The sequence below is a fragment of the Lepidochelys kempii genome, chromosome 9 (assembly GCF_965140265.1).
Source record: "Lepidochelys kempii isolate rLepKem1 chromosome 9, rLepKem1.hap2, whole genome shotgun sequence".
In the NCBI taxonomy this organism is placed as follows: Eukaryota; Metazoa; Chordata; order Testudines; family Cheloniidae; genus Lepidochelys; species Lepidochelys kempii.
The window spans coordinates 88,176,342-88,190,206 of NC_133264.1; the positions used below are offsets into that span (position 1 = coordinate 88,176,342).

At 39.3% G+C, this 13,865-nt stretch overlaps 1 protein-coding gene across 2 annotated transcripts in view; it reads left to right on the forward strand.

The window, feature by feature from the left end:
- The window catches only part of THOC2 (THO complex subunit 2), a 110,967-nt gene that overhangs the window by 68,332 nt on the left and 28,770 nt on the right, over window positions 1-13,865 (forward strand). For both annotated transcript variants that reach the window (XM_073361291.1, XM_073361292.1), the window contains 8 exons: window positions 478-635; window positions 3,535-3,663; window positions 8,147-8,278; window positions 8,367-8,551; window positions 9,298-9,482; window positions 9,809-9,911; window positions 10,904-11,340; window positions 13,184-13,242. In XM_073361291.1, the coding sequence (XP_073217392.1) occupies window positions 478-635; window positions 3,535-3,663; window positions 8,147-8,278; window positions 8,367-8,551; window positions 9,298-9,482; window positions 9,809-9,911; window positions 10,904-11,340; window positions 13,184-13,242 (1,388 nt within the window). The remainder of the gene's footprint in view (window positions 1-477; window positions 636-3,534; window positions 3,664-8,146; window positions 8,279-8,366; window positions 8,552-9,297; window positions 9,483-9,808; window positions 9,912-10,903; window positions 11,341-13,183; window positions 13,243-13,865) is intronic.

Sequence of the window (13,865 nt, forward strand, 5' to 3'; positions counted from 1 at the left end):
TGATGTTACTAAGTAGTAACATAGCAAATGGAAATGAAACTTTATCCCCTGAAAGAGAATCAACCTATATTTTGTGATGAACTATCTTTGCTTTTTAATTCCTTTTTTCCTCGCTTTCTTTGCTAAATCTGATCATCTGCATTGTGTCTTCCAGTCACTAGAGCAAATTAGTGTGAGGTGGTTCTGAGTCAGCTCTTGTATATAATGGAGAAAAATATTCATGGTTAATGAATATATTTTATCTGTTAGTTTTCTTGGTATCTTACTAGGGATTATCTATCTGGTTTGAGAGTTTTCCCTGCGTAGTTTGAAAGGAAATTTGGGATGTTAAAACGTATTATAATGCACACTATATTTCTGAAGCATGTGTGATTGAATTCATTTTGTGGGTTTTGTTTGAATGTTAGCTGCATTATGTACAATTGATGTTGCCATAAAAGACTTCCCTTCTTTGTCTCTTTATTTTTGTTTTTGAAGAATCAACCAAAAATGAGACTATCACAAAATTTCTACAGTTGTGTATATTTCCTCGCTGCATTTTTTCTGCAATCGATGCTGTTTACTGTGCTCACTTTGTAGAACTGGTGCATCAACAGAAAACACCCAATTTTTCCACACTTCTCTGTTATGATAGAGTAAGTAACCGGAATTTGTTGGAGCTGTGTTGTTTTCTTTTAAGTGAATATTACAAGTCTATTAAAACTCTGTTTTTGAAAGATTACTATTTGTCACATCCTTTTTCCATGTGAAAAGACACTGTGCATCAACAGAATCTCTAGATATATTCCAATTCCAGAATCTGCGTTTATCATTATTACCATAGCACTTAAAGGGTCCCCATCAAGACCGGGACCCCATTGAACTAAGCACTCTACAAACCTAGGAAACTATCTGTACCTGCCCTGAAGAGCTTACCGTCAAAAAAATCAGATAAAAAGAAATAGACAACATACAAGTTAAAATGCAAGGAACATATCGTTATGTACTTCTAAAGGTTTTTCCTGCAAACCTTCCCTTTCCCTTTGTTCTTGTCCCTAAGCCCCAGAAAGCATGCTCCATCTTTGCTGAGCCAAGGTGTCATCCTCCACCTTGCCTGCCCAATATTGCATTGCTCTATATAGATGGTAGTGATATACAAGGCAAAGATAATCACCTTGGTCGATTCAGTCCATCAGCCCTCACAGAGAGAGCGCAGATCAAAACACATCATTTGTGTTTTTCTAGACAGTCCTTCAGCCACCTGTTGGTTAGGCTGTCAGTGGCACCAGACACCCAATTGGCATAGTGCACCGCAGTCCAGAACCCCTGAGCAATCTGCCAGCCTCAGCCTCCCAAGTAGCTGGGATTACAGGCACACACCACCGCGCCTCATACAAGATAAAGATAATGCAACTTATATTTTGGTACCAGGTCAAGCTTGCACTGCTGAAAGCTAATTTACAAATCAGTACCACTGACTTTTGTTTTTAACTCACTAATTTGCACAATTTGGTAATCCATGTTGGGTTTCCTGGGCACTAATATGAAGTACCATAACTAAGAAACTCAGTGTGAAGAGAGGTGGTCTGTTTAGACCAAGTATGTATCCTGTGTCTTTTAGACCATGGGAGATCTGTGAACTTCTCTGGTTCTGCAGCAGGATGAAATGATTTAAATCAAAGCAATTGAAATCACTAAGCAGGAAACTTGATAACTGTTTTTAAATTGTTTCCCATTTGTATGTATTAGTTATTTTCCTAAAGAAAAGTTGATTCTCATTGTTTGGTAACCATTAAAACGTTGATTTGCAGTTAATATAGTCCTTACACTAAATTTGGTCCTGCTTTTTGCTAACCAGGAGGATACATTATATGTAATACATTTATTTAAACATTATATAGCTTAAATTACATCTATTCTGCTTCTTAATTTTTAAATGTATTTCTTATTAACTAGATTAATTTTTTACTTGTGATTTTGTGTTAAGCTCTATGTGACTGGAAATTGGAATTAAAAGAGCAGCTAACACATACTGCTTAATATTTTTTGTATTTAAATTATTTTAATAAACTATAATAAGTTTAGCCCTTAACAGAGGTTGTCAGTTTCACGTTTAATTTTAGATTGTTTTAATTTAAAAAAATAAATCTTACTTAAATGAAAAAACCCATTTAAATAAAATTAATCCAATTTTGATTTTTTTTTTTTAAATCATCATTTGTTATCCACCCTGCTTGGCAACCACAGATGCTAATTTCTGTCTTGAGAAAATGTCTCCCTGAAAAGCAACTATACAATACAGATTTTGCCTTTTTGTGCTGCTTAAGAAAGCCTTATTTCCAGGGGACGATCACATGGGAATGGCGTCCAATCAGCAGGGTGTGCAAGGAGAACTTCCCTGGTTAATGAGATCAGCCAGAGAAAGTTGTTAAGAGTTGCCATTTCAGAGCCAAGTACTGGAAACAGTCATCTGGAGATCGGAAGTAATCCCGATCTCCAGATGAGTGTTTCCAGTACTTGGCTTTGAAACGGTACTTATTGTTAGAGTACAGCCTCATTTGTATAAACCACAATGTTTTAGGACATTAGAATCATTCATGTAAAATGTGAGCCTAGCTTCTTATGGGAGTGGTTGGGTAAGTGACTTGCCATGATGGAACACACTGGAATAAGAGTCTTATTTAAGTGGGTGATTTATATGGTTGTACAGTAAACATTATCCTAAATTCTTCTTGTATTGTTTTTTGTGGGGAACATTCAGCTGTTTGGCTGAGCCAGAATGGGTCCAGTTTTACTTTTGGCATGGGAATACAACTTTAATATTTGGGTTTACTCTGAAATGACTTTTTAAAAATGGCACTTTCTTACTCATCAGATCTGCACTTCATGTATTCAGAGTTTTATCTGCTCCCATTTCTGACAAAAATACATTTTTACTGCTTTTGTACTCCTCGTAGTCTTGGAGAGCCAGCACGGCCAGTAGCTGGATTCTATTTCTTCTTATGCAGCAACAATATTATTTACTAAGCTTCTATTATCCAGCAAATTCATTACCTGTGCAGCTCTGTTGAAGGCATTGGTGTCACAAAAGGTGTCACTGAGGGCATAATTTACTTTGTGGGAAACTATATATAAGCAAGAGCCAAAAACCCTGCTTGACTTTCAGATCCAAGGTAGAGTTTAAAGGCCTCACAGTTAGAAAAACCATCTACTTGTAAACTTCATGTGTTCAATGTAGAGTCATGGATAGATAGTAAGTATGGGATGTCCACAATGCCTTTATTCTGTAATACTCAGAGTAGAACTACATTTTGTTTATACAATCAGCAACAGTTTACATATGTCTATTACCCAAGCTCAATGAGATGAGTTAAGAGTTAAGGTAATAACTGATAAGAAAAGAAAGGGAGTTCAGAGTTCAAGGTGGAATTAGTTCTTTGTATTCTAGTAACCTTATGAACATGAAGTATGAAAACTAAAGCAGTTGGGTTTGATTTTTTTAAATAATTTTGATTTCATGTTACATAGCCTGACTATTGTTTCTGTTCTTTACAGGTTTTCTCAGATATAATATATACAGTAGCAAGTTGCACTGAAAATGAAGCTAGTAGATATGGCAGGTTTCTGTGCTGTATGCTAGAGACTGTGACTAGATGGCACAGTGATAGAAACATATATGAAAAGGTATGTAAAGCTGTTAAATTGTAGTCTGTTTCATGAATAATCATATGATTACTACTGCTATGCCAGGCCCAATAAAAGTGGTTGCTGTAAAAGTATTAATGCAGTAAAAACATGAAGTACGATTGTTTTTCTAGTTTTCTAATTTTAAACTTCATGCATTATAAAACTTTGCTGATACTTGAAGGCAGGATTTCTGTGATGGGAAAGGAATTCCGTGCATACATTTTGAACACTTCTGCTTACTGAATCATACTTTTCATCCATCTATATCTAAGTTGAGTTGGAGGAGGCTTAATTTATCAAAGTTTAAGTGCTTTGAAAACTGCATGCGGATTAAAAGGTAAATATATCTCAGATTAACCACAGTCAGTCATGAAGATAACGTGAGAATGATGAAACTTGCTCGATAGCTCTGTCAGAAGCAAGTTAAAATGGAGCAAAGGTGAGAGATGTGCACACCTCTCTTCCACTCTCCCAAAAGCAGGCATTTCTTCTTCAAATGGTTGCAGACATGCATTGCGCTAAATTGTAACTACGTATAAAAGACCTCCCTTTCTATGTGTGGTTCCTGCTTTTTTGAAAAGTCTGATCAAACTCTCAAGCTACATTACATTGGCATCTGTACCCCAACCATTAGGGGACAACAACATGGGCAACAATTCCATCAGTGCTCCCAGCCGTATTTCAGACAACCAGCTTATGCTTCCAGGCAGCAAGACTTTTCCAAGAGGAGGCACAAATTACAGAGAAGGTCCTCTGGCTCCGCCTCTAACCAACTGGCTCATCTCCCCCATCAGCTTTGGGCAAATAGACTATTTGACCTGTTTCAAGGTCAGTATTCCTGTCATCAGCAATCTTCCAGTCATATCCCCCAGTCCCACAGCTACACGGCTTGTGAAGCAGTAACCACAGACAGATGGGTCTCAAGCACTGTGTTGGAACACACTATCCAATTCCAAGCCAGCCCCCTACCTTGTCACTTTTCAGGGACCCATCTCTTGAGTTGCTGCTATTTCAAGACTTTCAGGCTATGAACTTCAGCAGCCATAGAAAGAGTTGCTGTACAACATTGGGGTAAGGGGCTCTATTCACATTGCTTTCTGATCCCCAAGTCCAAGGGAGGGCTGAGACTTATACTTTACCACCAAAGTCTCAAAAAATACATCAGATATATAAGATCCCACATGGTCAACCAAGCGACAATTCTCCACTTGTTGAATCATGACTGGTTTGCTGCCCTCAATCTTCAAGATGCCTGCTTCCATATAGCAACTTTATCAAACCACAGGAAGTATCTGAGATTCATAGAATGGGTCAGCATTATCAACACACAGTACTCCTCAATACTGTCTGTATTCATCAAATGCAGGACCATAGTGGCAGCCTTTCTCGGGTGAATGATTTCCCTTAGCTGGATGATTGACTAGTCAGGAGCAAGTCTGACAGTCCAGTCCTCCATCGTGTCCAATTCATGCTATCTTTCTTCTATTGACGGGCTGATCTTGAATAAAGGAAAGTCCACTTTACTTCCAACACAAAAAATTGAGTTCTTTGAGTCCTACTAGGCTTTACGAGTTCAACGGCCTTTCTCCTACATGAATGGTTTCAGTTTGTTGCCTATATCTGCCCCTCAGATCTCACTTCTCAACCATGGTTTGTGCATGCTTGAGGTTGCTAGGTCACATGGCTTTGTGTACTTAGTAGTTCAACATGTGAGATGATCCTGGAGTCCCTAAACTGGTGGACAGATCAGAATAATCTCACATGTGAGGGTGTGCCCTTCGCTCAACCTCCACTGGCCAAGACCATAGTTACTGATGCCTCGACAATAGGTAGCAGAGTGCATATAGAGATGTTAGTAGCCCAAGCTTTGTGGACAGAATAGGAAGCATCATTACATATCAATGTCCTAGAGCTTTGAGAAATTTACAGTACGTGCTGAGCCTTTCTCCCACACATCAGTGGCACATCAGTTCACACTCTTACTGACAATACCACCACAATGTACTGTGTGAACAGATAGGGTGGAGCCTGGTCCAGCCAGCTCTTCAGGAAGTGATAAAGTTTTGCCACTCTTGCATCAAAGATGACATCGTTGTCTCAGCCATCCACTTACTGGGTGCCCAGAATCAGTTGGCTGATCAGTTCAGCAGGAATTTCTCTGAGAATCATGAGTGGGCCATGAAGAGCAGCATCCTGAGACACTTCTTCAGGGACTAGGGCATTCTGTCTGTCGACCTTTTTGCAACAAAAGACAAGAAGTACCGTCAGTTTTGCTCTTGAGTGGATTGCAATCCATGCGTTCTGACTGATGCCTTCCAACTGAACTGGGAGTCAGCACTACTGTATGCCTCCCCCCCCACCCCCCCCGTTGCGCTCATCCCCCAGATCGTTCTCAAGTTGAAGCTGGATCACACCAAATTGATACTCATTGCACTAGCCTGGTCAAGACATTGTTTTTTCTCCAACCTTCATAGCCTTTCTGTCCAATTTCCCAGAAGGAAGACCTTCTGGAAGGAAAAGAGATAGGGGAGATTGGACAGAAAGGCTATGAAGGTTAGCTGTGGCATCAGGTCTGTACAGTTTGCACCTCAGCATGGATGCTGCATGGTTAGATTCGGGGGGAAAGAGCTGTTCAGAGGTAGTTCAGCAGTTTCAAGTAGATCAACCTGTTTGGCCAAGTGGAAATGCTTTTCCGTTCAGTCTTTGGCTTGGGAAATTTGTCTGGTACTTACCCGGATTCAGGACACTTTAAATTCCCTGTTACATCTTAGATCACCAGGCCCCGTCTCAGCTCATTGAGGGTCCACTTGGCAGTGATCTCAGCATTCCATCGCCCAATCCAAGGGAACTAGGTGTATTCCCTATAGTGGTTGTCTGCCTCTTCCCACCTGTAAAGGAAGCAGTAGCCCTGTGGGACCTTAACGCTGTACTTCCTGCCCTCAAGGGGCCTCCATTCGAGCCTCTAGCAATATGTTCTCTGTTCCTTCTTTGCCAAAAGACATCCTTTCTTATTGCTGTAACCTTATGAAGGAGGGTAAGTGAACTGCAGGCCCTAACTGCAGAACTTCCATGTACTCAGTTATTCAAAGGCAAACTAGCCTTAAGGTGGCATCCAAAATTTTTGGCTAAAATGGTTTCACTATTACCAAACAATGTACTTGTCTGTATTTTTTTTCTAAGCCATGCGCAAATGCAGAAGAACGGTGACTTTGTATTTTGGGTGTAAAATAAGCCTGAGAGTTATATTTGGACGGGACTATACCATTTTGATTATTACTCTGGCTTTTTGTCTCCTACGTGGACAAGATGAGAGGTCAAGTGATTTTGGCACAGACAATCTCCGGATGGATTACTTCCTGCACAACAAAGCATATGCATGACAAATACCACAGCTCCACAAAGGCTCTTGGTTCATTCAACAAAGACCCAAGCTGCTTCAAGTTGCATTTCTCAGGGATGTTCCCATATTGGACATATACAGTGTTTCTGCTTGGTCCTCCATGCATACCTTTATCAAACTGTGTTATCACATCTACATCTAGGTCTGATGCAAAATTTGGAAGAGCAACTCTGTAGTCACTATTTAAGTAGACTCTAAACCTCAGCTCCTTCCATTACTGCTTGCAAATCCTCTGAAGGTATACCTACACAGCAAAGAAAAACCCATACCAGCCAATTCGGGCTGCGGGGCTGTTTCATTGCTGTGTACACTTCTGGGCTTGGGCTGGAGCCCGAGCTCTAGAACCTTCCCATTCTGCAGGGTCCAATGGCCTGGGATCCAGCCTGAGCCCAGAAGTGTACACAGCAATGAAACATCCCTGCACCCTGAGCCCCGTGAACACTAGCATGGGCCAGCCACTGGTATCGAGTTGCTGTGTAAGCTATACTCTGAGGGAAATATTAGTCTGCAGCAACTTGATGAAGAAAAATCTTGTTACTTTACTTGTACTGTAAATTGTTCTTCAAGATGTGGGTGAAGATGTGTTCCATGATTCTCCCTCCGTTCCCACTGCATCAGAGTCTTCAGACATAGATTCTGGTTCATAGGAACTGAAGTGGGTCTGGATAGCACCACTCTGAAATAGCCTTGGTAGGGGCCATGAGGAGACCTGTGGTTGTGCATTTGTTGTCCCAACAAATTCTGCTAAACACAGTTATCCGGCTTCTGTGCATTGGGTGTGCACAGCTGAGTGAAATACACATCTGCACCAACATAGAATTATAGAACCAGAGGGTTAGAAGGGACCACAAGGGTCATCTAGTCTAACCGCCTACCAAGATGCAGGATTTGTTGGAACATGTTGAAGAGTAATATACCTGTATAAATGTTGCTAAATGTGAATGTTTTAAACTTTACATATACCAGAGTTAGTGAAAGTAATGTGCTTCAGTTGTGTTAAAACTTCAGCAAAAGTTAAATTATTTTAATCCGCTGACTGAATAAGGTTAACTTTTTACTTTTCTTTTTACATACATGTAGGAATGTGGCAACTATCCAGGCTTCCTTACCATATTACGGGCAACTGGATTTGATGGTGGGAACAAAGCTGATCAGTTAGATTATGAGAACTTTCGACATGTAGTACACAAATGGCACTATAAATTAACTAAGGTAAATAAAGGGTGTTAAGCTGATATGACCCACTTTCTCAAGTATTAATGAGAACTACTTTGATTGTATTTTATACCTTGTATTCTAGGCTTCTGTACACTGCCTTGAAACAGGCGAATATACACATATCAGAAATATCCTGATTGTGCTGACCAAAATACTTCCCTGGTATCCAAAAGTTCTGAACCTGGGTCAGGCCTTGGAAAGAAGAGTACATAAGATCTGTCAGGAAGAGAAAGAGAAGAGACCTGATCTATATGCATTAGCTATGGGGTAACAACAACTTACTTTAAAAAGAGATTTAAATGGATGATGAAAGGATTCCAAAGGCTCAGAACTCATCCAGTCTTGACACATTTGGCTTTTGCTGTATCTTGGAAGATCTTGCAATCCTGTTGTTTTGAGGCTGGTGCAAGTTGAGGCTCCTGGTTTGTACTGGATAATGATGATTAAGTGTGCTAGGTTCTCCGCAGGACAAAAGAAAGTAACAATCCCTGCCCTGGAGAGCTTATAATATAATTTTAAGCAGGACCAGTGGTGGTAATAAGTAGCTGGAGGGAGAGTAAGACCATGAAAGACAGGGGTTATAGCTGTAAGATTACACAATTACTCAGTCTAGGCATGTGCAGTTCTAGAAGGTTAAATAAAACAATACTTTGCTATTTAATTATGGTTATTTTTTCATGATGTGGTGAATGCAAAATTATCCATGTTTGTCTTGGTTGCTGGAAAGGCATTTTATTTTGTCACTGTCGTTGATTTAGCAAAGCTTCAAAACTATTCGTGTAACACAAAATCACTGGCTTATTTCTTTGAAGGTTTTTAGATGGCAGAGGTTAGAAGGTCAGGTTCTTTAAAGAACCGATGGTAGTAATAGAAGGAGAAAGAGAATACTGCAGATCATTTTCAAAGAAGTGCTAAATAATTTGCAAACTACTCGAATAATCTTTTTAAACAGTAACCCATGTTTATATTTTGCTTTATGTTTGTGCATATTTAACACACTGTGCGACTTTCAGCTATTCTGGGCAATTGAAAAGTAGAAAGCCTTATATGGTACCGGAAAATGAATTCCATCACAAAGACCCACCTGCCAGGAATGCTGTAGCTGCAACAGTGCAAAATGGGCCAGGTGGTGCTGGGCTGCCTGCATCACTCACAATAAATGCAGCTAAACTGGAAGAAAGCACTACTGAGGAGACTGGTAAGCCATCCATTTTAAAAGAGAATTCTTTTAGTGCTATAATTCTGACCCTTTTTTTAAATTGACTTTTAGGATTGTGTGGTTTAACCTTCAAATTGTAAAACTAACAGGCTCCATTACTTTTCTTTGTGCTTTTTTAAAAATATTGTTTATTGCTTATATTGTTAATCCTTCGTTATTGACAAATACATCTTGATCAATTTTAGCTGTCAATAAATTAAGCCTAATTTTAAATGAATTTTGAAGTATTATATGTTCAAGTGGTTGCTATAGCATTGAGCCAAAGTACTAACTCAGTAGATTAAGTTTAGCATCTTTTTCAATAGACAAACTAAAGGAGAAAACTCAGGGTGCTGTGAAAGTTATTAATAAAGCCGCCAATGCAACACCAAAAGTGACGACAAGCAATGGAAACAGTGCTTCTAACAGGTGAGAAATCTATTCTTCAGTTCATTGTCTGACTGCAGAATCGTGAAATTACATTTGAAAGTGACGTATCTATTCTTAAGGGTTTTTTTAACAGAGGTGAAAATGATCTTCTCTACTTTGTGCAGTAGAAATCTGCAAATTATATCCTTTTGATCCACTAGATAAAGGAATTGCAAGTGAAGACTGATAAATGGAATGCTTTTCTCCCAAATTATGCAACGAAACTATACTAAGTTAAATGAATAAAGCTTCACTAAAGAAATAATCGTATCTAATATGCTGAACTTAAAGATCCATTTTAAATACTGTGAACCCAATCTTTGAAATCTGTTAGAGTGGGCTAGACATCTCACAACGAGTACTTGGTAGCTGCTCTAATTGGGTACTTGTAATTGGTGGGTATGACTACACTGGAATAAAAGACTCGTGGCACAGCCGTGGCTGGTCTGCGAGGCTCAATATTGCTGTGTAGACATTTGGGCTCAGGCTGGAGCCTGGGCTCTGGGTACATCCCCCCATGCGGGATTGCAAAGCTCAGGCTCCAGCCTGGACTTGAATGTCTACCCAGCAATTTTACAGCCTTGGAGTGAGAGCCCCGCAAGCCCATATCGGCTGACCTGGACCAGCAGCGGGTGTTCACTTGCTGCCTGGATGTACTCATAGTCATTGTTACATAGCTGCTGGGCTGGAATAACCTTGAGTCAGAAACATTAATGTTTTGTAATGGCTACTAGTTCTGTGTGCCTCAGAACCCTGCTAGTCATGTAATAGCATTGTTTCCTGTATCCTCCCATTTTAGCTAGAAGAAAGGTACTGGTTTGTTGCTATGAAGATGAGCGGAAGAATATTGAGAGACAGGAATTTGTCACTTATTTAGCATTTTGAAAAGGGTTTTTTGTCTTAATCATGAAAAGTAAAAACTGATTTGCATTTGATTATGAAAACTGAAGCTAGTTTTGATATTGAACACTCACTGGGCTTTTTTTATGCAGCAAAATTATTAAAGAAAAAGATGAGAAAGAAAAAAGTGGGAAGGAAAAAGATAAAGAAAAAAAAGAAAAGACTCCGGCTGCCATTCCCGAGGCCAAGGCACTTGGAAAGGATGGAAAAGATAAACCAAAGGAAGAACGGGCAAACAAAGATGATAAAACGAGAGAGATCAAGGAGAAAACACCAAAATCTGACAAAGAGAAGGAAAAAGCCAAGAAAGAAGAAAAAACACCAAAAGAGGAAAAATCCAAGACAGTTGTTACCAACGCTGAGTCAAAGTTTGCTGCAGAAAAGGAGAGAGAAAAGGAGCCATCCAGAGAAAAAGATGTAGCGAAGGATATGAAATCCAAGGAAAATATTAAAGGAGGAGAAAAATTGTCAGTAGCTGGGTCCTTGAAGTCACCTGTTCCCCGATCAGAAACATCAGAGTCTGAAAGGGGTAAATTAAACTTTTTTTTTTTTTAAGCTGCCTTTTCAATAATGTACAGAAACTTTGAAAGCTGCTTAATACCTAAAAATGGTTTGGGGGTAGGCAAAAGGAGAGTAACTATGTGCTACTTGAAAAGGAGTACTTGTGGCACCTTAGAGACTAACAAATTTATTTGAGCATAAGCTTTCGTGAGCGACAGCTCATTGCATCCGATGAAGTAGCTCACGAAAGCTCATGCTCAAATAAATTTGTTAGTCTCTAAGGTGCCACTAGTACTCCTTTTTTTTTTTTTGCGAATACAGACTAACACGGCTGCTACTCTGAAACCTGTCTATATGCTAATTAGCATCTAATCATAAAAGACCCTTTTCTTTTCAACTTTTTGGTGCCGGGTAGTTAAAAAGATTGTCACTTCCAGCATTAGTAAGCAAACTGTGGGGGAGGTGTTTTCTGTTCCCACCACTTTCAGTGAGAGCAGAGTAGTATAGGGCCCACTGCCTTTAAGAATTTCAAATATGGTTTCATATGAATATCTCTTGTAGCACATCCTTGTGAAGATTCTAAATTGTGTTGTGATCGTGTAGTAATAGGTTACACATGGAAATGTGTATTGATTGTTTGTTTGCTTGCTGTAGTTGAGGTATCATGTACTCTACAGCAAAAACAATCTGAGTTCTGCAAAAATTTTTGTATTGAGAATAGGAGTACTTGTAGCACCTTAAAGACTAACAAATTTGAGCATAAGCTTTTGTGAGCTACAGCTCATTTCATCAGATGCATATAGTGGAAAATACAGTGGGGAGATTTTATATACACGGAGAACATGAAACAATGTGTGTTACCATACAGACTGTAACAAGAGTGATCAGGAAAGGTGAGCTATTACCAGCCTGGGGGAGAGGGGCGGGGACCTTTTGTAGTGATAATCAAGGTGGGCCATTTCCAGCAGTTGACTAGAACAAGAGGGGGGAGAAATAAACAAGGGGAAATAGTTTTACTTTGTGTAATGACACAGCCGCTCCCAGTCTTTATTCAAGCCTAAGTTAATTGTATCCAGTTTGCAAATTAATTCCAATTCAGCAGTCTCTCCTTGGAGTCTGTTTTTGCATCCGATGAAGTAAGCTGTAGCTTAGGAAAGCTTATGCTCAAATAAATTTGTTAGTCTCTGAGGTGCCACAAGTCCTCCTTTTCTTTTTGCGGATACAAACTATCATGGCTGCTACTCTGAAACCTGTATTGAGAATGTATTACAAACAGCATATGGAAGTTTTTGGAGGAAAGCTGGAGTTTTTGGCATCTGGGTAGGCAACAGCTGGGGCTTTTAGCACCTGCAGAAGATGTGGAAAACTGTTTGGAATAGTTTCTACTAAAATTGTCATCAGTGAAATAGTTAACAATGTGGACTTTTAAGTTAACATCTTAGGGTTTTGGTGTTAGCAGCCTGTTTAGGTGAATGAGGTACTTCGCATCTCAGAACAATTGTTTTTAGGCTATTTGCAAACCCAGAAATATGGGTCTGCATCAGTTTCCACTTGTTCCACATTTTCAAGGTTTTCATCATAACCTTGAGCACTAAACACAGATTATTTTAAATGAAAGTTTAAACACTAAAGCACAATTTTGCAGCTGGGATTCTGCAGATGAGGAATTATGGAATCCATGGGATCAGGCCTGTTACTTTCTCCTGATGATGATCAATACATTTAATCCTCCAACAGTAAAATTTTAATTCTAACCTTAAACTCCTTTGGTATTTTGCAAAGTAATCTAATCAGATTTTATCCCCTCTTGCTAGGGTTTTAATGCTTACTGCTTCTTATTTATTTATTTCTTCCTTTTTTTTCTTTTTTAGAACAAAAACGTCGCAAAGTTGATACCCATTCTTCTCCATCACATTCCTCAACAGTAAAGGTTAGTATAGCCTGAGGAAGGCAGCGCCCATGTTAGGCTCACAAGTTTGGAATGCCAGTGTCCGACTTCCTTCAAGTTTTGTGCCAAGTATATACTGGAACCACTGGAGGTTTTATCTTGCATTAGAAAATGCATTCCTTTTCTTTATTGGTGGACTCTTTTTTTCTATTAAATATTTTTAATTAGAAAAAATAAAGCTTCAAGGACCTAGCACAAATTTTGTAAATAGTGTTTGAAAAATGCAAGAAAATTTTTACACAGAAGTGCCTCATTGTTTTAAGCAGTCAGTTTTTTTTGGAATGCAATGGTAGCTACAAGCAAATGATTCTTTGCAGCAGAATGGAGCATATTTTTCTGCACTAATATTGAAGAATATATAGCACTGAAGATTTTCTGGATGTTACGGGATATACGGATACCTCTGAATTCATCAGGCTTCTTGATGAGCATCATACCGATGTGTGCCTTCCAAGGAGGAGTCTTGAAAGGAGTTCCATTTTAAAGTCTCCTTGGTGATCAGTTCTCCTGTAGTTGTGTATATTCAGTGAGCATGCAGCTTCTGTTGCACCTTCCCTTCGAGGTTTGTTTATATTCCAGTGGGTTCCCACCATGTTGAGCCCTGC